Source organism: Sorex fumeus, unplaced genomic scaffold (genome assembly GCF_029834395.1).
Source record: "Sorex fumeus unplaced genomic scaffold, SorFum_2.1 ptg000019l, whole genome shotgun sequence".
Lineage (NCBI taxonomy): Eukaryota > Metazoa > Chordata > Mammalia > Eulipotyphla > Soricidae > Sorex > Sorex fumeus.
The window spans coordinates 40,469,025-40,496,497 of NW_026606076.1; the positions used below are offsets into that span (position 1 = coordinate 40,469,025).

At 54.0% G+C, this 27,473-nt stretch overlaps 1 protein-coding gene across 1 annotated transcript; it reads right to left on the bottom strand.

The window, feature by feature from the left end:
• Positions 1-1,292: 1,292 nt before the first annotated feature.
• On the bottom strand, positions 1,293-19,414 carry SLC34A1 (solute carrier family 34 member 1). Its single transcript, XM_056113107.1, has 12 exons — positions 19,306-19,414; positions 19,045-19,194; positions 18,818-18,946; positions 18,603-18,746; positions 16,679-16,790; positions 15,559-15,754; positions 15,383-15,478; positions 6,894-6,951; positions 6,360-6,527; positions 4,367-4,483; positions 4,143-4,267; positions 1,293-1,796 (listed from the first exon to the last, which is right to left on the bottom strand). Exons 1-12 carry the CDS (start codon positions 19,412-19,414, stop codon positions 1,293-1,295), a joined length of 1,908 nt encoding a protein of 635 aa, XP_055969082.1.
• Between the last annotated feature and the right edge of the window lie 8,059 nt (positions 19,415-27,473).

Here is a 27,473-nt window from a genome sequence, read left to right on the forward strand (position 1 = left end):
AGGACACAAAGGAGAGGTTAAAGATTAACAAAATTACAGTGCCTGATGGAATTGGGCTGCCTCGGGAGTGCTGTGATGGGTATAACTCAATAAACCTAAACTCCCTGCAGGAGGAATAAGGACAAATAAATGTTACTTCTTAAAATGCTTAGAACTGTAATCCAACCCCTCCTTCCCTCCTTCCTTCCTTCCCTCCCTCCTTCCTTCCTTCCTTCCCTCCTTCCCTTCCCTCCCTTCCTTTCCCTTCCCTTCCCTTCCCTTCCCTCCCTTCCTTTCTTTTTCCCTGTTTGAGAGGGTGCATATCGGGCAGGGTGTCCTCCCCACTGTACTAACCCAAAAAGCCAAAAGGGGGAAAAGAAACGTGTTTTGGCAATGCTCAGGGACCATATGGGAAGCTGGAAATCAAACCCTGGTTGGCTACATGCAAGGTAAGTGCCTTAATCATTGTACTATCACTCCGGGCCCCGCTTTCCTGTTTTTCTGTTTTGGGGCCACACCTGGTGGTACTAAGGGCTTACTCCAGGCTCTAGGCTCATGGATCACTCCTGGTGGGCTTCAGGAATCATGGGGTGCCAGGGCTCAAACTCAAGTTTAACCACACTGTAAAGCAAGTATCCTACCCTCTGTATTATCACTCTAGGCCATGGGCCAGGTCAACTGTTGGTGTGAGCTTGTAGCCTGGCTACCCCAGCACAGTGGGGGAAGGTGTGTGTGTGTGTGTGTGTGTGTGTGTAGAAGTGGGGAAAAGCACTGCTGCATCCCAAGTCTGGGCGTCTGGATCAAACGGGGAAAATCATGCATGCCATTTCTTTTTATTTTTTCATCAGTGTGGGAAAGGTGGGGGGGAGGGCGTGAATCAGTAATGCAGAAAAGCCGTATGACCGTCTGGAGACGGGGAGGGCGCAGGGAAGACGGCAGGAATGACGCAGGCACCCACATCGAAGACGCACAGACTGCGACAAATCATCCGCGCGCGCACACAAGACTGGCACTCGGCTCCGCGGGTCGGAGTGGAGTGACGTGCCCGCCGGGACGCTCCAGGCGCGCGCTGAGGACGGCGCAGGGCAGCCTGCGCCCGGGGGATATCCTGCATCAGCATCTGTGCACAGGCTCTTCACAAATCGATCCCCCGCGTGCATCTTGCACCGATCGGGCTAGCCCAGCCCCAGCCCTCGGGGGAACCTGCGGGAGGAGCCGGGGCGCGTGCTCGGACGGCGGAGCAGCCGCGCGCGGCTCTTGCCCATCCTCCCCGTGGCACTGGGCACGGGTCCTCCCCGCCGGCAGGCGGCAGCCTAGAGGCGCGTGGCATTGTGCCGAGCCGCCAGCGCCAGGCGCGGAGAGGGGGTGGCCGGGGGTCGGTCCTCCAGGAAGACCCTGGCGGGGAGCGGCGGGGAGCGGGGCTCGGGCCGGGCGCAGCACAGGGTGGCGCGGGTGATGAGGCGGTCCAGGGGCTTCAGGGAATGCATCCAGCCGGGCAGGAAGTCCCACGTCTGCAGCCACTTGGGCAGGCGCCCTGGGTCGCGGCTCTGCAGGACGCTGACCAGGGCCACGAAGGCCAGCAGGGCCCCGAAGGGAGCGCCCACCCCTACCATGGCCTGCCAGCCGGCCATGGAGATGCCGAAAACCAGCGAGGGCAGCAGCAGGAAGCAGAGGAGGAGGTAGAGGACAGCGAACCAGCGGTACTTGGAGGTGCGCTTGCCCAGCGCTTTGGCCATGCGGATGGGCAGGCGCGTGCAGGGCACCGGGTACCACAGCAGGATGCCCGAGATGTTGAAGAAGAAGTGGCACAGGGCGATCTGCAGGGGAGAGGGAGAAGGGCTGGCGTGGGCTCCGGCTCACTGGGATCACGGGAAGATCAGTAAGGGATTTCCTGCTGAAGGCTGAGGGGAAGATCTGCTCACTTCACACCTTGGTGATGCTCAGGGGTCACTCCTGGCTCTGCACTCAGGAATTGCTCCCGGCGGTGCTGGGGGATGCTATGGGATGCTGGGGATACTATGGGATGCCGGGGATCCAACCCGGATCGCACGGGGGCAAGGCCCTCCCCGCTGTCCTATCACTCCCACTCCGAATATGGTAACTTTCTAGGGGCCGGTGCGGAACACGTTTGCTGACCCGGATTTGATCCCCAGTATCCCATAGCGTCCCCTGAGCACCATCAGGGGTGATCCCTGAGCACGGCGCCAGGAGTCAGCCCTGAGCATCGCCAGGTGTGGACTCAATACATACATATATATATATATGTATATATATATATATATATATATATATATGGGCTGGAGCGATAGCACGACAGGTAGGGTGTTTGCTCTGCACGCAGCCAACATGGCTGACCCAAGTTCGATTCCTCTGCCCCTCTCAGAGAGCCTGGCAAGCTACCGAGAGTATCCCGCCCGCATGGCAAAGCCTGGCAAGCTACCCATGGCGTATTCGATATGCCAAACACAGTAACAATAAAGTCTCACACTGGAGACGTTACTGGGCCCGCTCGAGAAAATCAATAAACAACGGGAGGACAGTGACAGTGATATATATATATATACATATATATAATATATACTAAAACATATAGATATAAAAACTTTATACATAGGTCCCCAAACACACACACAGATATACAGCACTGTCCTCCCATTGTTCATCGATTTGCTCGAGTGGGCACCAGTAACATCTCACAACAAATTGTGAGACTTGTTGTTACTGTGTTTGGCATATCACGGGTAGCTTGCCAGGCTCTGCCATGCAGGCGAGATACTCTCGGTAGCTTGCCGGGCTCTCCGAGAGGGGCGGAGGAATCGAACCCGGGTCGGCCATGTTGGCCACATGCAAGGCAAATGCCTTACCCGCTGTGCTATTGCTCCAACCCACACAGATATATATGTATATATATATTTATGTATATATATATATATAACCTTTTTCTTTTCCTGTGTTTGTTTTGGAGCCGTGCCTGGAGGTGCTAGGGGTGGGGTGGTGCAGAGGGGAAGGGGGCAGGAATCATGCAGTGATGGAAGTGGACCTAGGCTTCTGCCCACTGAGCCATCCCCACACTCAGTACTGGAACCAGCTGTCAAACACCCATCTCTCTCTCTTAACAAATCTCATGTTCGGGAATTCCCCTGCCAATATTTTTGTTTTTGGGGGTCACACCCAGCAATACTCAGCATCACTGGGTGGGGTTCCAGGCAGCCACTCCCACCTCTGGGAAGTCCCCACCATCAGGTATACCTGGGGTACTGGTTAGACAGTTCAGGGGTGCAGGCCTTCCATGCACAGGGGCCCAACTTCAATCCCCAGCAACACATGCCCATTCCGTACCCCCATGATGACTTGGGGTGGTCTGGAGGTCCACTGCCTGCACCAGTAGTCACAAGCATTGAACCATCTATGGGGCCAGAGCCAGAGTACAGCAGGGAGGGCAAACCTTGTACAGGTTCGATTCCGGCATCCCATAGGGTCCCTTGAGCTTCCAGGAGTGATCCCAGAGAACAGAGCCAGGAGTCAGCCCTGAGCATTTGCCAGAGGTAGCTCCAAATCAACTCCCCCTCAAAGCATCTAATTAGCCATGGATACCCAAAAGTGGTGCTAGGGTCCCCCATGCCCTCCTATACCCTCTCTAAAAAGTTATGCTTGGGGGGGCTGGATCGATAGCACAGCGGGTAGGGGGTTTGCCTTGCACGCGGCCGACCCGGGTTCGATTCTCAGCATCCCATAGGGTCCCCTGAACACGGCCAGGAGTAATTCCTGAGTGCTTGAGCCAGGAGTAACCTCTGTGCATTGTTGGGTATGACCCAAAAAGAAAAAAAAAAAGTTATGCTTGGGGCTGGAGTGATAGTACAGCGGGTAGGGTGTTCGCCTTGCCCTTGCTGGGTTTGATTCCCAGCATCCCATATGGTCCCCTGAGCACCACCAGGAGTAACCCCTGTGCATCGCTGGGTGTGGCCCAAAAAGAAAAAAGAAAAGTTATGCTTAAATTTCCGTGTGTGTGTGTGTATGTGTGTGTGTGTGTGTGTGTGTGTGTGTGTTTGAGGTCCCTGACTATCTCCATCACAGATCAAGGGTCCACAATCTCTGCTAGACTCTGCCTCTTTCCAGGGCAGGCCCCTGCATCCCGGCCTCTGCCCAGTTCCCCCTGGGCGTACCTGGAAGGCGCTGGACAGCTTCTCCCTGGGGCTGGCTAGGGCGGCCAGGATGGCAGTGGTGGTGGTTCCAATGTTGGAGCCCAGGGTGAGCGGGTAGGCTCGCTCGATGCTGATCACGCCCAGGCCTGAGGGTGGAAGCAGAAATTGGGCGCAGCAGTGACCAGTGTGAGCAGCACTGGTCCCTACCGGCCCCTCCCCCACCCCAGCTGGAGTCGGGGACTCACCAATGAGCGGGGTGATGGCCGAGGTGAACACTGAGCTGCTCTGCACCACAAAGGTCGTGCCAGCACCCACCACCATGGCAAAATAGCCGGTGACCCAAGTGAAGGGGGCAGGGAAGTCTGCGAGCAAAGGGGTGAGATGTGAGGGTAGGGAATGAGCAGAGATGGGGCGCAGGAGAGAGGGTGTTGGGTGGGGAGGGAAGCAGGGACTCATTCCTCAGGAAGGGGGTATGTCCTGGAGCTTCTGCTGAAGCCAGGCAGTACCCCCCAAAACTTAAAATGAAAATCAGGGGCACCACTGGTCTGATCATTTTTTTTTCTTTTTCTTTTTTTTTTTTTTTTTTTTTGCTTTTTGGGTCACGTCCGGCAATGCACAAGGGTTACTCCTGGCTCATGCACTCAGGAATCACTCCTGAGGGTGTTTGGAGGACCATATGAGATTGCTGGGAACCAAACCCGGGTCGGCCACATGCAAGGCAAATGCCCTACTCACTATGCTATCGCTTCAGCCCCAAGACGGCTCACAAACTTTTTTTTTCTTTTTTGCTTATTTTTGGAGGGTGGGTCACACCTGGCGATGCACAGGGGTTATTCCTGGCTCTGCACTCAGGAATCACTCCTGACGGTGCTCGGGGGACCCTATGGGATGCTGGGAATCAAACCCAGGTTGGCCACGTGCAAGGCAAATGCCCTCCCCACTGTGCTATCGCTCCAGCCCAGGTCTGAGCCTTTGAACAATGGGTAGGGCAGTTGTCTTGCACACATCCCACCTAGGGTTGATCCCCAAGCACCCTATAAGATCCCCTGAGTTCTGCCAGGAGTGAGCACAGAGACAGGAGTATGCTCTGAAGATTGCTGGGAATGGCCCAAAAACAAAAAGAAAAAAGAAAGAAAATCCCAAGGGGTGGGGAGTATGTGCTTTGCATGGGGGTCGGGGCGGGGGATCCCTATTCCAGCGTTACCTGGTCCACCAAGTACCAAGTTAATCAGGCCCACACAGGTGGGCTGGGTACTTGAGAGGAAGGAGTGTTTGGGTCACCTCTGGCAGTGCTTGGGGCTCCTCTGAGCTCTGTACTCAGGAATCCACTCCTGAAGGGGCTGGGGGGCCAAGGGGGAACCAGGGATGGAATCTGGGTTGTCTGTGTTCAAAACAATGCCTTTAACCCTTTACTCTCTGATCCAGGGGTTGCCAGAAGTGGCCCTCATTGTCCGGAGCACTGTTGGGGGGGCCTCACAAAAGAAAATCAGGCGGTATCACTCTGCTGTTCCAACTGAGAAAGTCCACAGGCTGGAGTGATAGTACAGCAGGTAAAGCACTGCCTTGCAAGCAGCCAACTCAGGTTCAATCCCCTGCATCCCATACCGTTCCCTGAGCACCGCCAGGAGTAACTCCTGAGTATCGCCGGGTATGACGCCAAAACAAAGCAAAAAAAAAAAAAAGCCACCCGGGGCTGGAGCGATAGCACAGCGGGTAGGGCATTTGTTTTGCACGCGGCTGACCGGGTTCGATTCCCGGCATCCCATATGGTCCCCCAAGCACCGCCGCCAGGAGGAATTCCTGAGTGCATGAGCCAGGAGTAATAACCCCTGTGCATCGCCGGGTGTGACCCAAAAAGGGAAAAAAAAAATGAGAAAGTTCAGGCTTAGAGCCACAGCGGTAGTACAGCGGGAAGGTCGCTTGCCTTGAATGCGGCTAACTCTGGTTCGATCCCCGGGACGTTATAGGGTCCCCCAGCCCCGCCAGGAGTGATCTCTTAGCACAGACCCAGGAGGAAACCCCGAGCATCTCTGGGTGTGACCTCACCCCGCAAAAAAAAAAAAAAAAAAGGGATTTTTCCCCACAATCCCCCAGCCAAGCTGAGGTGTGACCCTCTGGGATCTGAAGCCCCGCCCTCTCCAAGAAGACCACGCCCGCTCGTGAAAGTCACGCCCACTCCGATAAGGCCCCCCCCCCCCACTCCTATACGGCCCAGTCCGCCAGTTCCTTGGGGCTCACCGGTGTTGATGACCTTCTGGATGACCTTGGCTACCTGGCCTTTGAGCAGGGAATTAAGCATCTTGACCAGAAGAATGAGACACGTGCAGAGCACCACCAGGGAGCCGGCCAGCAGGATCAACCCCACGGCCAAGTCGGGCAGCCCCGTATCCACGAACATGTGGTGACCTGTAGGGGGCAGTAAGCTACTGAGAATGAATCCCCACACCCAGCCCTCACTTTTTTTGGGGGGACGGGAGCCTCCTCAAGCAGCGCTGGGGACCACTAGGGTTCTCCCCAACAGTGCTGGGGATCGAACTCCGGGCGTTGCTCGCGCCAGGCAAGCTCTGTAGCTCTTTGAGCGACGCCCCCCTCCCTCCCAACCTCCACAGCCTCCCACTTTCGCCACCCCCAAGGGCTCAAAGCTCAAAGCCCCCTCAGGGACACGGGTCTAATCCAAGCCCAAGAACTGGAGGGCGTGGCTGAAGTCACTCGGGTTAAAGGGAGGGCTTTCGTGGGGGAGGGAGGGACGCCTCTTCCAGGCTGGACACTCACATTTCTCCAAGCTAGCGTTTCCCAGAGTCCGGCTGGAGTTGGCCGAGGACCTGGGAGCCTAAAGGAAGAGATCAGGGAGTGGAAGGTACCAGATAAAACTGCTTGGCCAGTCACCAAGGTGGGGTGGAGGGTAAGGTGTGTTTTGTTTTGAGGTCACACCCGTGGTGCTCAGGGTTTGCTCCTAGCTCTGAGCTCAGGGATCACTCCTGGAGATGCTTTGAGAACCCTCTGGGGTGCTGGGTTGACCTTGTGCAGGGCAAGTGCCCTACCCACTGCACTTTCTCTCCAGCCCCTGGAAGTGATTTTTTTGCTTTTTGGGTCACACCCAGCGATGCTCAGGGGTTACTCCTGCCTCTGCACTCAGGAATTACTCCTGGCGGTGCTCAGGGGACCATATGGGATACTGGGAATCGAACCCGGGTCGACCACGTGCATGGCAAACGCCCTACCGCTGTGCTATCACTCCAGCCCCTAGAAGTGATATTTTTGCTTCCATATCCTCAGAGAGTTTTGCTTGAGCTGTGAGTCTGTTTGCCCCCCAGCGGATGAGGTTCGGGGCCAGAGAGAAAGGCACTTGCCTTGTTTACAGTGAACCTGGGTTTGATTTGCAGCACGTGAAGTGTCCCCTCGAGCACCGCTAGGGGTCGCTCCTGAGCACAGAACCAGGAATAACTCCTGAGTCACAGTGGGTTGGAGCGCCCCGCCCCCCCAAAAAAAGCCCCAAAGAGGGATAGTGTCAAATTTCAGCTACACAGGAATGAAATATTCTGGGCTCTGAGAGATCTGATTGTTAGGAGAGACTACCACACTGGTGGTGCTCAGCGATTGCTCCTGGCCGTGCTGGAGGGTTACCCCAGCATACTCAGGGGACGCTGTGGGGTTGGGGATGTGGAATTGGGGTTCTGGCGGGCAAATCCTGATCCCCAGCCCCTTAAACCATCTCCCCTAGGCCTGAATGATCAGACTTTCCCCACATGGGTCTCCTGCAATAAGAAATGGTCCTTGTGGTAAAGGTAAAGGCCCTCCCGTTGATCGTCGATTTGCTCGAGCGGGCCCAGTAACGTCTCCATTGGAGACTTTGTTGTTACTGTGTCTGGCATATCGAATACTCTCGGTAGCTTGCCGGGCTCTCCGAGAGGGGCGGAGGAATCGAACTCGGGTTGGCCATGTTGGCCGCTTGTAAGGCGAACGTCCTACCGCTGTGCTATCACTCTAGCCCCAGTTCCTTGTGGATTGCCTAGGAATCATGATCTTCTTTTTGGCAGGGAGGGCCACACTCATGGGTGCTCGGAAGACTCTGTTGTGCCAGGGACTGAACCCAGGGATCATGCATAGAAAGTGGAAGCTGCGCCTTTCCCCCCTCCCTGCTTTCTTTTTGGGCCACACCTGGTAGTACTCAGGGTTTACTCCTGGTGGGCTTGGAGGACCATATAGGATACTGGGGGGTTGAACTCTGGTCGACTACTTGCAAGGCAAGCATCCTACCCACTATATGATTGCTCTGCCTCCCTCCCTAAGAAATATATCACTGTCACTGTCCTCCTGTTGTTCATCGATTTGCTCGAGCGGGCCCAGTAACATTGTGAGACCTGTTACTGTGTTTGGCATATCGAATACGTCACAGGTAGCTTGCCAGGCTTTGCCGTGCGGGTGAGATACTCTCAATAGCTTGCTGAGCTCTCCGAGAGGGGTGGAGGAATCGAACTCGGGTCGCCCCAGTTGGCTGCGTGCAAGGCAAATGCCCTACCCGAAATATATATATATATATACATATATATATATTTTGCTTTTTGGGTCACACCTGGTGATGCTCAGGGATTACTCCTGGCTCTGCACTCAGGAATCACTCCTGGCGGTGCTCAGGGGACCATATGGGATGCTGGGAATTGAACCCTAGTCGGCTGCATGCAAGGCAAACGCCCTACCTGCTGTGCTCTTTCCAGCCCCAAGAAATAATTTTTTAATTTTTTAAAAGTTTTTTTTTAAATTGAGGTGACATCGTTTATTTATTTATTTATTTGCCTTCTGGGTCACACCCAGTAATGCTCAGGGGTCACTCCTGGCTCTGCACTCAGGAATTACTCCTGGCGGTGCTCGGGGGACCATATGGGATGCCGGGGATCGAACCAGGGTCTGCCAGGTGCAAGGTAAACGCCCTACCCGCTGTGCTATTGCTCCAGCCCCAAGAAATAATTTTTAAATTAAAAACTGCAATCTGTGGTTTGCATTTATTTTACCTCCCTCTCCCCCCCGCCGTACCCCAGGACTCTAGCAATCAGCTACAGGGAAGGAAGGCTGTGGGCAGGGCTTGGCTGAGTAGAAGGCATCTCACAAGGAGGATTTGCCGTCCAGAAAGGGCCAGGTCCTCCCAGGCGCCCTGGTGGAGTGCAAAGGATAAACTCCATGACTCTGCTGGAGAGAGTGCCAGGCACGGGCCTCCACGCGGGAGACCCAGGAATGACCACAAGGGGTCACTCCAGAGCAGAGCACAGAATCAGGAACAGCCTGAGCATCCCAGGTGCGTGGGGTGGGTGGGGGAGGGGCAAAGACAACGCAGTTAAAATGAACTTTCCCAGGTCAGGAACTGACCCGGGCCCATTCCCTGGGGAGTTCAGCACCCCACCTTTCTCCAACTTCTGGGTACTATACTCCTGACATTATGACTTAGCAGGATCCTGAGCTTTGATTCTAAATGATATGTCATTGGAAAAAAATAAAGAATGGACCTAGAGCGCTTGGTGGCATCTCACTTTCAATCTGGGTTGCACTCGGTTTGCAGAGGTGCCACCTTGGCAGTGCACAGGGCTTACTCCTGGCTCAGTGCTCAGAAGGGAGATGGAGAGTTGCTCCTGGATGTATTGGGGGGTCATCAGTGCTGGTGAGGAAACCTGGGGTTCGTGCATGCAAAGCCAATCCTGTGTACTGGCCCATTGAGCCATCTCCCTGGCCCTCAATCTGGGGGTTGAGTGGATCAGTGTCAGGGTACCCCAGCTAAACAGTCCAAGGTCTGGGAGGGTCTCCTCAAGGCAAAAATCTCAGGCTGGGGCAATGGTACATTGGGGAGGGGTTTGCCTTAAAAGTGGCTGACTGGGGCTGGAGCAATAGTACAGCAAGGAGGGTGTTTGCCTTGCACGCAGACTACCCGGGTTCAATTCCCAGCATCCTATATGGTCCCCCAAGCACTGTCAGGAATAATTCCTGAGTGCAGAGACAGGAATAACCCCTGAGCATCACTGGGTATGACCCAAAAATAAAAAAAAAATAAAGTGGTTGACTGGATTAAAATCCAGTTGACTTGGATTTGCCCGCCAGCACCCCTGGGGTCCCCCGTACACCACCAGGAGTGATCCCTGAGAGCAGAGCCAGGAGGAAATCTAGAGCACCCCTAGGTGTTCCTCCACCTCCCATCCCCAAATAAACCAGAATCTCAGGCTGAGGAACCAAGAAAGAAGTCTCTGGAGCCCTCGGTTAATTTGAGAGTTGGCTGGGGGCTGCGTCTGAGTGTAGCTTCTATGGCCTGGGAAGCCCTGGGGTGACTCCCTGGCACTGCATGGGGCCACAGTGATAGCACAGAGGGAAGGGAGCTGGCCTGGAACACAGTCAACCCAGACTCGATCTCTGCATCCCACAAGGTCTCCTGAGTACTACCAGGAATAATTCTGAATGCAGAGCCTGGAGTAACCTCTGAGCATTGCCAGGTATGGCTCCCTGCCATGGAAAAAAAAAAAGCCAAACAGGGTTGGAGATGTAAAACAGAAGTTAAGGCACCTGACTTCCATAGGGTCAATCTCACTTCCATTCCCGATACCGTGTGTGTGTGTGTGTGTGTGTGTGTGTGTGTGTGTGAGTGTGTGTTGGGCCACACACTCGGCAGTGCTCAGGGTTTACTTCTGGCTCTGTGTTCAGGGGTTACTCCTGGTGAGCTTGGGGGACCCTATGGGATCCCGGGAATCGAACCCAGGTTGGCCAGATCCAAGGCCAGCTTCCTTCCCGCTGTACTATCACTCCTGTCCTAACCCTCTTGGTCCTCTGAGCTCCGCAGTGTGTGACTTTTCACCTCCTTTGGCCCTGGGGGCTAGGGAGATTGTGGCTAGGGATCCCAGATTAGAGGAGAGCAGGAACCAAACAGGGTTCCCACCCAGGGCTGGCAGGGAGTGGAAAGTCCGGGCAAGGCTAAGGGCTGAGACCTCTGTGGGTTGCAAATTTTGTTGCCTGGGTTTGTCAGGGTCTCCCAGAGAGGAAGGCAAAGCAGATGTGGGCAACGTAAACAGGCTGGAAGGAACAGGAGGAGGGCTCAATCCAGACTTTCTTGAGGATTCCCACTCCAGCAAAGAACTTGAGAGGGGGCTGGAGCAATAGCACAGCTGGTAGGGCATTTGCCTTGCACGCGGCCAACCCGGGTTCGATTCCCAGCATCCCATATGGTCCCCTGAGCACCGCCAGGAGTAATTTCTGAGTGCAGAGCCAGGAGTAATCCCTGTGCATCGCTGGGTGTGACCTAAAAAGAAAAAAGAACCTGAGAGAAAGAGTGAGGAGAGAGAAGAGAGCGTGTGAGCTCAAAGGGTTAAGTGTAGGCTTGGCATGCATAATTTGGTTTGGTTTGGTTTTGGGGTGACACCCAGCAGTGCTTGCACTCAGAGATCACTCCTGGTGAGCTCAGGGGACCCTGTGGGATGCGGGGAGTTGTACCTGGGTCTGTTACATGCAAGACAAGTGCTTTGCCCACTGTACTATCGCTCTAGCCCGTTTTTGTCTTTTTTAGGGGGTTCACACTCAGCTCAGGGCTTCCTCCGGGCTCTGTGCTCACGGGTGACTTCGGCAGGGGTGGGGGGCTTGGGGGCTCTTACGCAGAGTCGAATCAAACCCAGGTCAGTCGTGTGTTGGGCGAATACCTTCACCCCTGTCCTATCTCTGTGGTCCCAGGACTGCGTTTTGCTTTTCTTACGCGCAGTCTGAAGCCTGGAGGAGTGGGTGGTGAAGATTCAGGGAAGAGAGATTTGGGGAATCCGCAGAACCCACCCAGCCCGCCAAGGCTCTGAGATTAAGCTCACTGAGCCTTATCTGGCTGTCAATCCTTCCCACCAGACCGGCTGGGGAAAGCTGTGGCGCTACAGCGCCATCTGGCGTCAGAGACAAGAACTGCTCAGAAACGGCTGGTAACCACCCCCAGGAAGCATCTAGTGGGCGGGGTGGGGGTGGGGGTCGCTGTCCCCAGTGGCTTCCAGGCCTGATGAGCGGTGGGAAAGGCTCGTGTTGGGGCGTGGGGGTGGGTGGGGAAATTCACGCTGTCCTCTAGAGGAGGCAAGAGGTGCAAAGTTAGGGACGCGAGTTCTGGACTTCACTAGAATTTTCATTCGGTTTCCACCCCAAGGCCCTGGGGGTGAGCCTCGATTTCTTCATCTGTGAAATGGGCAGGTGATTCATTCCTGCCTCTCAGTTTAGGGCTCTTCAAAAGATGTTTCTTGGGGCTGGAGCAATAGCACAGCGGGTAGGGTGTTTGCCTTGCACGCGGCTGACCCAGGTTCGATTCCCAGCATCCCATATGGTACCCCAAGCACAGCCAGGAGTAACTCCTGAGTGCAGAGCCAGGAGTAACCCCTGTGCATCGCCGGGTGTGACCGCCCCCCAAAAAGCAAAAGATGGTGTTTTTTTTTGGGGGGGTGTCACACCTGGCAATGCACAGGGGTTACTCCTGGCTCTGCACTCAGGATTTACTCCTGGCAGTGCTACTCCTGGCTCTGCACTCAGGAGTTACTCCTGGCAGTGCTCAGGGGACCATATGGGATGCTGGGAATCGAACCCGGGTCGGCCACGTGCAAGGCAAACACCCTACCCACTCTCCTATTGTTCTGACCCCTCTCTCTCCTTTTCTTTCTCTCTTTCTCTTTCTCCCTCCCTCTTTCTTTCCTTCTCTCTTGACATGCCCACTGCCCTTACTTGCAAGTGTTCACCCAACTTGTTTGCCCACATTGGGGCTGTCATGTTTGCCAGGCAGGGGAAGAGGCACACACCTGCCCAAGGGGCACCGCACACATTCACCTTGTTGTGGCCCCAAACAACAGAATCTGGAGGTTCCAAACCACAGCATCGCAGCATCACACCGGGTGGATGTGGGCAGTGCGGGTAGTCAGGGACTGAACTCACTGACCTGCCTGCAAGGCATGTGTTTGACCACTGACCCTTTTCCTGGGCCTCCCTGGCCTGTTTCCCCCGCCCCCCTCCTCACCCTCTGGAGAAACTCAGAGCCTCAATCTTCCCCTTGGAGACGGAGGTTCTCTGGAGAATAGTTTAGGCAAGGTTGGATTCAGCTCTAGGCACTTTTTTTTGTTTGTTTAGTTGTCTTTTGGGTCAAGTCTGGCGTTGCTCGGAGCTGACTCCTGGCTTTATGCTCAAGGACCACTCCTGGCAGTGTTCCGGGGACTATATAGGGTGAGGGGGATCAAACCCGGGTTGGCTGTTTGCAAAGCAAGCACCTTCCCCGCTGTACTATTGCTCCGGTTCCTCTGTGCAAGACCAGGAGGAAAATAGAAGCTGGCGCAAGGAGATGGCACCAAAGGAGAAGCACCTCCTTGAAGGCAGGAGACACAAAAATGTTACAAGAGAGCAACGCAGCAGCAGGAGTCATATTGCTCCGCTCCATATCTGACTTCCGCCCCAGCATCTGACTTCCGCCCTGCTTGAGTGACACCTGGCGATTCTTCCGGTCTTTTCCTGGTTCTGTGCTCAGGAGCGACTCCTAGTGGTCTACAAGGGTGGTGCAATGCTGGCATTTGAATCAGGGTTCCCGCCGTAATCAAGGCAAGCACCTAACCCTTGGATTATCTCTCCTGGACTCAGCCTGCTCTTGGCATGGCTTGGCACTGAGCGGGTAGCTCAGAGAGTCAGTGTGCAAGGTCCCGAGTTCAATCCCTGACACTGCTTGTAACCCATCCAACACCAGCAGTGAAGGAACATGGAATGGGCTGTCCATGTTGAGATAAAAGTTGGCAAATCCATGGTGAGTGGAGAGGAAGCAGGGCAAGGGTTAGCTCTCTCTCTCTCTCTCTGGCTTCAGTGTTCTTGTCTCTGGCTGCAAAAGGCTTGCATTCTGACAGCCTAGCATGCCAGAGCACATGCTTTACATGCAAGGAAACTAGGAGTCTATTCCTGGCACTGCATGTTTCCCGAGCATAGAACTGGGAGCAGACCCTGAGCACCATTGGATGGAACCAGAAAACCACAAAAAACAAAATAGCAAAAAGAGAATCCCTGTTCTTTTTGGGTCACACCTGGCGATGCACAGGGGTTACTCCTGGTTCATGCACTCAGGAATTACTCCTGGCTGTGCTCGGGGGACCAATGGGATGCTGGGAATCGAACCTGGGTTGGGCTGCATGCAAGGCAAACACTGTACCCGCTGTGCTATCACTCCAGCCCCGAGAATTCCTGGGTTTCCAAATGCAGGTTGATTGGTAGTGGCTGTATAAAGCCAGTTTGATTCTGGGAGGGATTAGCAATATCTGCTACTGCCACAGTGTCAGTGAAAGAGGTGAGTTTGGGGAGCCAGAGAGATAATATAGGGGTCATGGTGTTTGCCTTGCATACAACAATCACATTCAATCCCCAGCACCCCATACCATCCCCGGATCACCTCCAGGAGTGATTCCTTAGCTCAGAGCCAGGAGTAAGCCCTGAGCACTGTCCCAGTGACCCCAAATGACAAGTTTTTGCCCACTCTACACTAATTGATCTCCAAGGTCTCTCCGAAGCTTTTTTTTTTTTGAGTAGGGGGTACAACCAACCCAGTACAGGGATTCATTAATTTCCTTTTTTTTTCTTTTTTTTTTTAGGTCACACCCAGCGATGCTCATGGGTTATTCCTGGCTCTTCACTCAGGAATTACTCCTGCCGGTGCTTGGGGTACCATATGGGATGCTGGGGATCGAACCCAGGTTGGCCACGTGCAAGGCAAATGCTCTACCTGCTGTGCTATCGCTCCGGCCCCCCATATTTTTTTTGATATGTGAGTGGGTACACACAACCATGTGCAGGGCTTACTTCTTTCTGGCTCTATGCTCAAGAGTCACTCTTTTTTTTTGTCTTTTTGGGTCATACCCAGCGATGCACAGGGGTTACTCCTGGCTCTGCACTGAGAAATTACTCCTGGCAGTACTCAGGGGACCCTATGGGATGCTGGGAATCAAACCCAGGTTGACCGTATGCAAGGCAAACGCCCTACCTGCTGTGCTATTGCTCCAGCCCCTCAAGAATCACTCTTGTCAGAGCGTGGAGGACCACATGTGGTGCTGAAGATCGAACCCTGGCCAGCCACGTGCAAGTCTCTTACCCACTGTACTATTTCTCGGGTCCCCAACTCGCATATTTGCAGGCAAAGAATACCTTCCAGCTCTCTGAGCTGTCTCCCCTGTTCTTTGGCAGCATTTACCCGGATGACGACGCCACCAGTAAGCTGCCTGATGAGGCGCCCGCTTACCAGAGCTGGGACTTACCTCTGCGGTGTCCGAAGAGCACCAGATCCTGATGAGACTGTGGTTCCGCAGGGACTCATCCCCGATGGCGATGCTGGTGATCACGGATTTGTCCAGCTACGGGCCACACGTGGGTGGGACAGAGCGCAGGGACGGCGCTTTCAAGCCCCCAGCTCCACCCCCGGCCCCACCCCAACCTGGATGATGAGCTTCGTGAAGGGCTCCGTGATGATCTTGAGCAGATCGGGGGCGTCCTGACCGCCGCGGATATTAAAGGAGGCCACCACAAGGCCGGTGACGTGGTGCAGGTAACCGGTAACAGCCTCCAGGGGCAGTAGGACGAGGACCGACAGCCAGTTGAAGCAGTCGTGCACCGTGGCCCCCGCGAAGGCCCTGGGCAGGGAGCCACTTTGCCTGGTGGCTGGGCAGGGCTCCTGGCCACTGGCACCGCCCTCTGCAGCCACCGAGCACAGATCCCTTCCCTCCCCACGCTCTACCCCTACACCCCGCCTCACACCCTGGCATGCACCCTTACCGACCCCTGCCCACCCCCCCTTTACCTCGCAGGACCCCTTGCCCAGAGACCACCACTGTACCCCTCCCCCAGCCCTACACCACGCCCCTTTGACCATTCCCCTAGCTATGTCCCACCCTACATCCGTCCCGCCCCACGCTGTGCCACGCCCCCTTACTAAGCCCGGCTCTATTCCTGCATGCTTCACCACTTCCACTACTTCATCACGCCCCTATAACCACCTGGTCCCACGTCAAGCCACACCCCTTCATCCCAGCCTTCTCTACACCTCGCCACACCCTGCACCTGCCCCATGACTGTCCCCACCCATGCGCACCACGCCCCTGTGACAGCCCCCACCCGATCTCAAGCCACACCACATGCCATTCTCTGCACCACGCCCCTATTAGAGACCCGCCCCACACCAGGCCACGCCCACCACGGCCTTCTCTGCACCACGCCCCCATGACTGTCACGCCCATTATAAAGCCACGGCCACACCCAGCCCTGCACCACACCCCGTGAAAAGCCACGCCCATCCACACAAGCCACGCCCACCAAGCCCTATCTTCGCGCCACGCCCTAAGACAACCACGCCCACCCTAAGCCACGCCCCCCGCAATTTCGCGCATGCCCCTGTGACAGCCACGCCCATCTCAAAAGCCATGCACATCACTACGGGCTCTACACTAGGCCGGTGACAGCCCTGTGACAGCCCTGCCCGTCCCAATTCATGTCCCCACATCCTCTGCACCACACCCCTCCACCCAGCTTTATTCCTACCACGCCCGCGTGCCCCTCACCGCCGGAACTCTGTCCTGTCGCCCGCCTGCATCAGTGCCACGATGGTGTTGGTGACAGAGGTGCCGATGTTGGAGCCCATGATGATGGGGATGGCGGAGCTCACTTCCAGCACTGGCAGAGAAGAGGAGGAGGTCTCTGGACTTTCTGGGGGGGTAGGTCACTCGACGCTTGCTCTCAAGGGACCTCCTGGCCGACCCCCCACCAGATCCCAGCCCCCAGCCAGCACTCTTGCCCAGCTGCTGACTCTGCACGACCTTGAGGCCACAGGTCCTGGTGGGCACGCACCGGTGAAAGACGTATTTTGTGTGCACTCACGAGAAAAGGCAGGGGGCGGGAGCGATAGCACAGTGGGTAGGGCACTTGCCTTGCACGCGATAGACCCAGGTTTCGACCCCCAGCATCTCATGGGGTCCCCAGAGCACATAAGAAGTGATCCATGAGCACAGAACCAGGAGTAATCCCTAAGCACTGCTGCGTGTCGCCCAAAAACAAAATAGGGGGGAGGGAGGTGTCTCAAGGGACTAGAGGACAGACTTTGCATACAGGAAATCCCAGGTTCCATCCCATCAGCCCATAGTTGACCTGAGTACCACTGAGTGTGGTTCAGAAACAAAATAAAGGAAACAGGTGCCCTGTCCTTTTTTTTTTCTTTTTGGGTCACACCCAGCGATGCACAGGTGTTACTCCTGGCTCTGCACTCAGAAATTACTCCTGGAGGTACTTGGGGAACCATATGGAATGCTGGGAATTGAACCCGGGTTGGCTGTGCTCAAGGTAAATGCCCTACCCACTGTGCTATCGCTCCAGCCCTGTGCCAGGTCTTTCTATATGAGGAAACTTTGTTCTCTTTGCAAGAGCCTACTTGTGCCGATAAACCTAATGTTTAATTTCTCTTTGGGGTTGGGGGGCACACCTAGCTGTGTCCTGCCTGGGGCCACTCCAGTTCAGTGCTCAGCCAACCGTGCCAGGGTTGGAACTGCCTGGCTCTTGGCTCCCGCCCTTTGAGCCTTCCCCCTCACCGGGTATCGCTCAGTTTCAAGGGTCTGAACACCTTGGGATTAGAAACACTGATTCCTGCCCAGTTGAAAATCTGTCTGCCGCTTTCTCAGTCACAACCCCCACCCCCGACACACACACACAAACATAGCCACAATTTAACAAGGACAGGTCTCTGTTTCTGGTTTTTCGCTCCTGTGGATTGAAATCCCAGAAGAGATTGGTTGAATGTGGAAGCCAAGGAATGTCAGAAGTGAGCCTGGGATTCAGAGTGACAAGTACATTGGCTCAGGCTGTTGCCTTGTACATAACCAACTCAGGTTCGATCCCCAGCACCCCAGATGTTCCCCCCAAGTCCTCCAGGAGTGATACCTGAATGTAGAGCCAGGAGTAAGCCCTGAACACCACTAGGTGTGGCCCCTTCCCCCGAAAAGTGATCTTGTTCCAGGGGGAGCCCCGTGGGGAGTTAAAGATCAGGTGTGGATCCTCTTTTTTTGGGGGGGGAAGAGTCATACCCAGTGATGCTCAGGGGTTACTCCTGGCTCTGCACTCAGGAATTACTCCTGGTGGTACATGGGTGGACCATATGGGATGCTGGGAATCAAATCCACATCGTCTGCATGCAAGGCAAACACCCTACCCGCTGTGCTATCACCCCAGCCGCTGTGGGTCCCTCTTTCTCTGACTGTTTCCTGGATTGATGGTATGAATGATTGTGTGGTATCATGGAGGTGAGTCTTCCTGGGACGGTGTCTCATGCATCCTCCACCCTTGTTAGCTTTTGAGGGTACCCCCTGCGTGAATCCTGGCATGCTTTGGGGAAAGATGCTAGAACCATGCTGTTTGGTCTCAATGCTCCCATCCTGGTCCCTGATAGGCTCTCTTGAGGTCCCCGCACCCTGTCCCCTCCCCCATCCCCCGACTCACAGCCAGAGGAGACCATGCTGACGATGATGGATGTCGAAGTGCTGGAACTCTGGACCAACACAGTCACCAGGATGCCCACCACCAGCCCAGCCACCGGGTTCGACAGAATGGCGTTGTCCTTAAAAATGTCACCGGCCACCTTTCCTGGGGGGCAGGTGTCAGGTGGTCCGAGTCCCCTGGGAGCCCAGCCCCACTCTCCCCACCTCTGGCCCTACCTCCGGCCAGCTGGAAGGCAGAGCTGAGCACATCCAAGGAGCAGACGAAGAGGTACAGGAATGTGAGCATCAGGGGGACCTTGAGGATGTTCACCCCAATCCGGCGCAGCTTCTGGGGCCACCCAGACTCTGGGGACAGGTTAGCCCAGCTTTGAGTCTAGGCAGTCACTACCCCACCCCACCCCACCCTGCGCACCTTCCAGTCCCCGCTCCTTGCCCAGACCTACCTGGCTGTTTCCCATCATCCAAGGCCAGCTTAACTGGCATTGGGTCGTGGAGTTCCAGAACCTCCCCAAAGGGACAGCCGTGCTCAGTGAGGGCCACGGGGCCCAGGCTGGGGAAGCCATAGGCTGAGGTGCCTGGGATCCTGTGCAGGACTGAGATAGATGCTGTGACTAGATATCCTGGAGCTCCGACTCCCAGGCATCCCCTTCTAATTCTGGGGTGTTGGAGTCCACAGATGGGCCAGGTTTTGGGGGTGCACTCACCCTGGGGGCTGGGGACATAGGCAAAGGCTGTCCCATGCATCATGTGTCCCCCGCAGACCGGGACTGAGGAGACAGCCGGACCCCCCAATCTCTCTCCATAAGACATCATCATGAGGGCGCGTGGCAGGTCCTGATAGTGGGGTCCACGTGACCTGGAAAGCACTCACTCTTGCACCTGGGAACCATACCACCCCATTTCGCCAATGCCCACACACTGCTGTACCCCAACACCCATGGGGTATGGGGCGGGGGAAATCCCTAACACGTGCCTAGCGGAGCACTCAGAGTGGTGACCAGCCCAGACCACAAATTCCAAGGTCTCCTTCACGAGAGAATATCTTTCTTTTGGGTGAGGGGACTGCTGGAGGGAGGTTGGAACACATCCTGCCCTGCTCAGGGGCTATTCCTGGCTCTACACTCAGGAGATACCTCTCGTGGTGAGACCATATGTGGTGTTGGGAATAAACTGAGGCCAGCCACGTGCAAGGCAGGGCACCGTTTTTTGTTTTTTTGTTTTTTTTTCTTTTTGGGTCACACCCGGCAATGCACAGGGGTTACTCCTGACTCTGCGCTCAGGAATTACCCCTGGCGGTGGTCAGGGGACCATATGGGATGCTGGGAATCAAACCGGGGTTGGCTGCGTGCAAGGCAAACACCCTACCCGCTGTGCTATTGCTCCAGCCCCAAAGGCAGGCGCCTTAAGGCAAGCTGCACTATCTATATTTTGGGAGTGATGAGGTTTCAGCCATACCTGGCAGTGCTCAGGGCTTACTGCTGGTCTGCACTCAGGGATCGCCCCTGGTGGGTTCAGGGGACCATAGAGGATGCATCTAGGATTAAATCCAGGTTGACTGCGTGCAAGGCAAGCACTCTATCTGCTGTACTATCACTCCATCCCCAACCCCAGTGCTATCTCTTTGGTCCATTAGGCTACTGGTTTAGGGAAGGAGTCCCTCTCTTGTCCTCAAGCCTTGGCAAGCCCTTGGGTACAACTAAATACTTGTTGGCTGTTGAGATGGATGTACCCCAAGCTGTCTCAGATCCCCACCCAACTCCCATCCCCAACATTCTCCACATGAGCCCTTCGCTGTTAGGATGAGGGTGTCAAGGCAAAGCCAGAACTTGGGAGAGCATCAGAGTGAACTTGGGGAATGTGCCAGGCTAGGGTGAGAGGGCAGAGGGGGAAGTTAGAACAGTTGGGGGGCACGTAAGCATAGTCTGGGAGGTAAGGTACTGGCCTGGCAAGTAGCCAATCCCTGGCCCCTGAGTCCCACCAGGATCCTTGAGCACAGAGTACGGGATCATCCCTGAGCACTGACAGGTGTGGTTCCCACCCCCCAACAAAAACCAAACCAAACCAACAACCAAAGAACTGGCACCGGAGCGATAGTCTAGAGGGGAGGGTGCCTGCCTTGCATGTGGTTGACCTGGGTTTGATCCCCAGCATCCCATAGGATCCCCTGAGCACTGCCAGGAGTGATTGCTGAGTGCAGAGCCAGGAGTCAGCTCTGAGCACTGCTGGGTGTGGCTCCCAAACAAATGAAAGCAAAAAAAAGAAAGAAAGAAAGGAAGGAAGGAAGGAAGGAAGGAAGGAAGGAAGGAAGGAAGGAAAGAAAGAAAGAAAGAAAGAAAGAAAGAAAGAAAGAAAGAAAAAAAGAAGAGGGGGGAGAAATGGGGCCACGGGTTATTTCCCCCCCAAGAGCTGGGACTCACCTGGGGTTCTGTGTTTCGGCTTCTGTTCACTTGCTCAGAGAAACCCAGGGACCCTTCTTTTTGTATCCTCGGATGAAGGGCAAAGTCCCTGGCACCCCAGCCACCCTCTGTTCACATTAACCTCCCCTCCTGTCTGACTCCTCCCGGTTAATTGCTAATCGTTGGCTCTGCAGGGGAGTCTGTGGTCCAAGTCGCCCCTGCCACCCCAGACACTCAGCCTGAGTGGACCCTGATACCTCTCAGGGTCTCCCAAAGGAATTGTGTGTCTCTCACAGGACTCCCTGTGGCCGTACTGTGGTCCTGCGTGTCTGTGGTCTGTCTGGTTGTCTTGGGGGTGGTATTTGGAACAGAGTGGGTGTGATGGTGGAAGCTGGAAGCAGTAAACCCAAACCTGAGAGGCTGGTGGTGTTGAATCATGGGGGGTTCTAATGCCTCCAGAGGTCCACTGTGGGAGTCTAGAAACACAGGACCCCTGGTCAGACTAAAAGAGCCAATTTGTCCATCCATCTATCCATTCTTCCCTTTCTCTCTCCCTCTCTTGATTCCTCCATAATCATTTATCTGTTTATTCATCCTTTAATCTACTCACCCATCCATTCACCTGCCCTCATCCATCTACTTACCATTCCACACATCCATCATTCGCCCCTCCATTATTCATCTATTTATCTTTTCATCTGTCCACCCATCCACCCACCTACCCATCCATCATCTCTCCATTTATTCATTCATCTATCCACGCATCCCTCCACCCATCCACCCACACATACTTCACCCACTACCGATCTATCCATTCACCAATCTGCCATCTATTCTTGTTTTTTTTTCTTTTTTGGCTTTTAGGGTCACACACGGTGATGCTCAGGGGTACTCTTGGCTCTGCACTCAGGAATTACTCCTGGTGGTGCTCAGGGGGCCCTATGGGATGCTGGGGATTGAACCAGGGTAATGCCCTACCCACTATACTAACACTCTGGTCCCTTGCCATCTACTCTTTCTTCCATCAATTACCCATCTACCATCAACTCATCCATCTATCCATCTGTTCACTCACCAATCCATCCATCTGCTCACCATGTACCGACCCCCCATGTACTCATTCATCTATCCACACGCCTACCCATCATTCAAGCATCCATCCACCCACCCACCATCTACTCATCCTAGCAAACACTGATCTTTCCATCCACCCGCCCACTCACTCAGCAATATCATCCACTAATCCACCCATTCGTTCTCCCATCCATCCACCCATCCACCACCAATTCATTCATCCATCCATCTTCCCACCCACCCCACCCTTCCAACTATCCAGCCAGTCATGAGCTGATCCGTGCGTTCCTCATGGAATTTCCTCGGTGAAATTCCTCCTGGTGTTCCTTTAAGATGGCCAATACCAGTTTCTGTCCAATCCCAGGAAACAGTCCAAGCAATCCCAGAGTCAGCATGAAATCCCCACACCACAGCCCTAATCCCTTCACCCATAAAATAGCAATAAGAGCACCAGAGAGAAAGTGAAGTGGGTAGGCCTTATATATGGACTGCTAGAGTTTGTCCCCTAGCAGTGCTCAGGGGATTATGTGGTACCAGAAGTTGAACCCCAGACAGGCCCATCCTAGTCTCCATATCAGTCATCTGGTCCCTAGATTTCTACAATAATGTCAGGTCAAAAATCTCTCCTCTTGGGGGGCTGGAGACATAGTATAGCCATCAAGGCTGTTGCCTCACATGCTTGCCTGGTAAGAGAGAGAAAGCGAGAAAGAAAGAGAAAGAGAGAAAGAAAAAGAAGGAAAGAAAGACAGACAGACAGACAGACATACCAGCAATTCCTCTTGGCTCACCAGTGCTCTGCACTCCAACTCAGTCTCTAATGTAAGGGGTGGGAGCAATAGAACAGCGGAGAGGGCATTTGCCTTCTACCTGTCCAACCTGGGTTCAATCCCCGGCATCCCATAGGGTCCCTCAAGCACCGCCAGCAGTGATCCCTGAGTGCAGAGCCAGGAGTAGCCCCTGAGCATCACCAGGTGTGGCCCCCAAACAAAAGGCAAAATAAAATGAACAAAACCACACTAATGTAGGTTAGGGCTGGGGAGTAAGAAGTGAGGGTAAGGGCCAAACTGATACTACAAAACAGATAGGGCACTTGTCTGGCAGGCAGCCAACTCCAGTTCGATCCCCATAGGGTTCTCCCAAACTCCGCCAGGAGTGATTCCTAGCACAATGCTAAGAGTAAGATCTGAGCACTGCCAGGTGTGCCTCCACAAAAAAAAAGGGGGGGGTCAGAGGTGAATGTTTTTCTTTATCTCTCTTTCTTTCCTTCTTTCCTTCCTTCTTTCCTTCCTTCCTTCCTTCCTCCCTCCCTCCCTCTCTCCCTCCTTCCCTCTTTCTTTCTTTCTTTCTTTCTTTCTTTCTTTCTTTCTTTCTTTCTTTCTTTCTTCTTCCCTCTTTCCCTCTTTCCCTCTTTCCCCCTTTCTTTCTTTCTCTTTCTCTTTCTTTCTCTTTTTTTGGGTCACACCCAGTGATACTCAGTGATACTTACTCCTGGCTCTGTACATAGGAATTAGTCCTGGCATTGCTCAGGGGACCATATCGGATGCCGGGAATTGAAGGTGTGTCAGCTGTGTACAAGATCAACGCCTTACCCGCAGTACTATTTCTCTGGCCCTGGTGAATGTTTTTCATGCCTGGAACAGATTCCAAAGCACTAGATATTTCCAAACACCATTGCATGCTGGGGCACAAGCAATGAACCATCCATTCAGTTGGCTGCATTTCCAAGGAGTGGTCCCAGGGCTTCAAGGCTCCCTCTGTAGAAAACTCAAATACTAGGACTGGCGCAATAGTATAGAGGGCAGGGCAGTTGCCTTGCACTCGACTGACCCAGTTCTATCCCCAGCACCACGTGTGTTACCCCAAGTATCCCCAGGAGTGATCCCTGAGCCAGGAGAACCTTTGAGCATTGCTGGGTGTGATCCAGAAAACAAAACAACAATGACTCAATAATAAAATAAGGTAAAGGCTCTCCCGTTGTTCATTGATTTGCTCGAGCGGGCCCAATAACGTCTCCATTGGAGACTTTGTTGTTACTGTGTCTGGCATATCGAATACGTCACGGGGAGCTTGCCAGGCTCTGCCGTGCGGGCGAGATACTCTCGGTAGCTTGCCGGGCTCTCTGAGAGGGGCGGAGGAATCGAACTCGGGTTGGCCATGTTGGCTGCATGCAAGGCAAATGCCCTACCGCTGTGCTATCGTTCCAGCCCTGGTGAATTAATAATGAAATAAATAAATAAAAATTGGGGACTATAGCACAGTGAGTAGGGCGTTTGCCTCGCATGCGGCCAACCTAGGTTCAATCCTCAGCATCCCATATGGTCCCCTTAGCACCACCAGGAGTAACCTCTGTGCATCACCGGATATGACCCAAAAAGTGGAAAAAAAATTAAAAAGCAACAACAAACGTCAAGTATTTAGGGAAATGCAGACTTAGCCTTTGTCTCTTCAGGGAACTAGAGGCTTTGCACAGTTCTCTTTTTCTGTAACAAAGGTTAACTAATCAATGTCTAACCCGGGGCCTCAGGGCTGGTCAGTGGCAACCGTATGCTCCAAGGACTTCTCATCAATGGGGCTAAGAGCAGAGAACCAGCCTGGAGGACTTGGACCCCAGCTCTACCACATCCTGGCTGCATCTGCTTTGGTTCCAGAACCCACAGGGAACTGAGGGGGAGGCAGAGGAGTGTTGGGGTTGACTTTGGGGCCAAGTGACATAAGTTCTGGTTTGCCTGCTGATGTCCGGGTTTATGATTCTGGAGTCCCTGAGTCCCTGCTCAGAAGTTGCCAGGTTCAGACAAGAAACCACAGAAGGGGCCAGACAGGGGCCAGAGAGGTAGCACAGCAGGGAGAAGCTTGCCTTGCACGTGGCTGACCTGGGTTTGAGCCCCTGCATCCCATATGGTCCCGAGTCTACTAGGAGTAATTCTTCCTTCCTTCCTTCCTTCCTTCCTTCCTTCCTTCCTTCCTTCCTTCCTTCCTTCCCCTCCCTCCCTCCCTCCCTCCCTCCCTCCCTCCCTCCCTCCCTCCCTTCTTTCTTTCTTTCTTTCTTTCTTTCTTTCTTTCTTTCTTTCTTTCTTTCTTTCTTTTGCTTCAGGGATTACTCCTGGCTCTGCACTCAGGAATTACAATTGACAGTGCTCGGGGGACTCAATGGGATGCCAGGGATCAAACCCAGGTCTGCTGTATGAAAGGCAAACGCCCTCCCTGCTGTTTCCAGGAGTAATCCCGGAGCTCAAAGCCAGGCGTAAGTTCCTGAGCATTGCTGGATGTGGCCCCCAAATCAAAATAAACAAATCAATAAATATATAAGAAGAAGAGGAAGAAGAAGGAAGAAACCAGGGGGATAGCACAGTGAGTAGGGCGCTTGCGTTGCACGCAGTTGACCCGGGTCTGATCCCCAGCACTATAGATGGTCCCTTGAGTCCTGCCAGGAGTGATCCCTGAGCACGGAGGCAGGAGTAAGCCCTGAGTAATGTTTGCATGTGGCCACAAAACGAACAAAATGATTAAACACACACATTTGTTTTATGGTCTCCTGTAAGCGATGGGTGTGGGGGATCATACTCCAGTCCCTGCTCCTCCCAGTCCCTTCCCTGCTCACCTCTCTCCTTGCCCACTTCTGAGTATCCCTGAACAGGAACAGACGTGTCTGTCTATTCTGTGCTAAGGATTTTCTCTGGGCTAGAAGCATGGGTGGTTGGTGTTGTCTCACATGGAGAAAAAGTACACTCAAGAGGGGCCAGAGTGGGGCCAGAGTGATAGTACAGTGGGAAGGGCATTTGCCTTGCACACAGCCAACCCGGGTTTGATACCCAGCATCCCATATGGTCCCCCAAGCACCACCAGGAGTAACTTCTGAGTGTAGAGCCAGGAGTAACCCCAGAGCATCTCTGGATGTGACCCCAAAAAAGAGGGGCCAGAGTTATAGTCCAGTGGGGAGGGTGTTTTTCTTGCAACAGGTTGACCAGGTTGATCCCCGGCACCCCATAGGTCCCCCTAAGCACTGCTAAGAGTGCTCCCTGAGCTCAGAATTAGGAGTAAGTCCTGAGTAATACTGGATATAACTTCAAAACAAACAAACAAAAATTATGCCTAAGGCGCTGGAGTGATAGCACTGAGGATAGGGCGTTTGCCTTTCAAGCAGCCGACCCGGATTCGATTCCCTGCAGCCCATATGGTTCCCTGAGCACCGCCACGAGTAATTCCTGAGTGCATGAACCAGGAGTAACCCCTGTGCATCGCTGGTTGTGACCCAAAAAGCAAAAACAAACAAACAAACAAACAAAAGACAAAAATTATGCCTAAAAGGATGATTTATTTTAATTATTTTTGGTTGGCACTCACATTTCACAGATGCCACTGGGCTATACTACCATGCGATAGGGACAAATGGAGACGTTACTGGGGCCCGCTCGAGCAAATCAGTGATTAACGGGAAGTCAAGTGATCAAGTGATTTTTGTTTGAAGTGATCAAGTGATTTTCGGTTGGGGGCCACACTTGGTGGTATTCAGGGATCACTCCTGGCTCTGCATTCAGGGATCCTGTGAGGTAATAAGGGTCGAAGCTGGGTCTGCCCCACATAAGGCAAATCCTCCCTCCTTTATTATCTCAAAACACCCTGGTACTTGAACTTTTCCCACCTTGGGTCACACCCAGTGATGCTCAGGGTTTTCTCCTGGCTCTACACTCAGGAATCACTCTGGTAAAGGATGCTGGGGATCAAACCCGGGTTACCCACATACAAGGCCAACACCCTCCCCACTGAACTATCCTCCAGCCCTGGTACCTGGCTTTTTAATCTTGACTGCTTGAGAACAAGAACCTGAGTACCTGTGGCCCCCTGTAACATGGAGAGGTAGTACAGAGGATGAGGTGTTTCCCTTGCATGCAGTTGAGCGGGGTTCAATCCCTGGTACCCCACCAGATCCCCTAAGCCCCTCCTGAAGTGATTACTGAGCACAGAGCAAGCCCGAGCATTACCAGGTGTGCCCCCAAAACCTCAACCTCCCAAAATCCCAATGAGAGGCCAGAGCATTAGTACAACAGGGAGGGCACTTGCCTTTAATGCGGCTGACCTGGGTTCGGTCTCTAGTAACTAAGCCCTGAGCATTGCCATGTGTCGTCAAAACAAAAAAGGAAAAAAAGAGGGGGTCCTAGAGTGATAGCACAGCAGGTAGGGCGTTTGCTTTGCACGCGGCCAACCCAGGTCCAATTCCCAGCATCCCATACAGTCCCCTGAGCACCGCCAGGAGTAATTCCTGAATGTAGAGCCAGGAGTAACCCCTGAGCATCGCCAGGTGTGACTCAAAAAGAAAAAAAAAATCACAATGAAATTCTTTTATTTTTGGTTTTGGGGCCATACCCAGCAATGCTCAGGGGTTACTCCTGGTGATACTCAGGGGA

Coding starts and splice junctions, on each gene's coding strand:
- SLC34A1 (XM_056113107.1), bottom strand. CDS start 19,414: ATGATGTCTTATGGAGAGAGATTGGGGGGTCCGGCTGTCTCCTCAGTC. Junction 15,755..16,678: donor GACAGGACAGAGTTCCGGCG/GTGAGGGGCACG, acceptor CTCCCTGCCCAG/GGCCTTCGCGGGGGCCACGG. Junction 6,528..6,893: donor AAACGCTAGCTTGGAGAAAT/GTGAGTGTCCAG, acceptor TGCCCCCTACAG/GTCACCACATGTTCGTGGAT.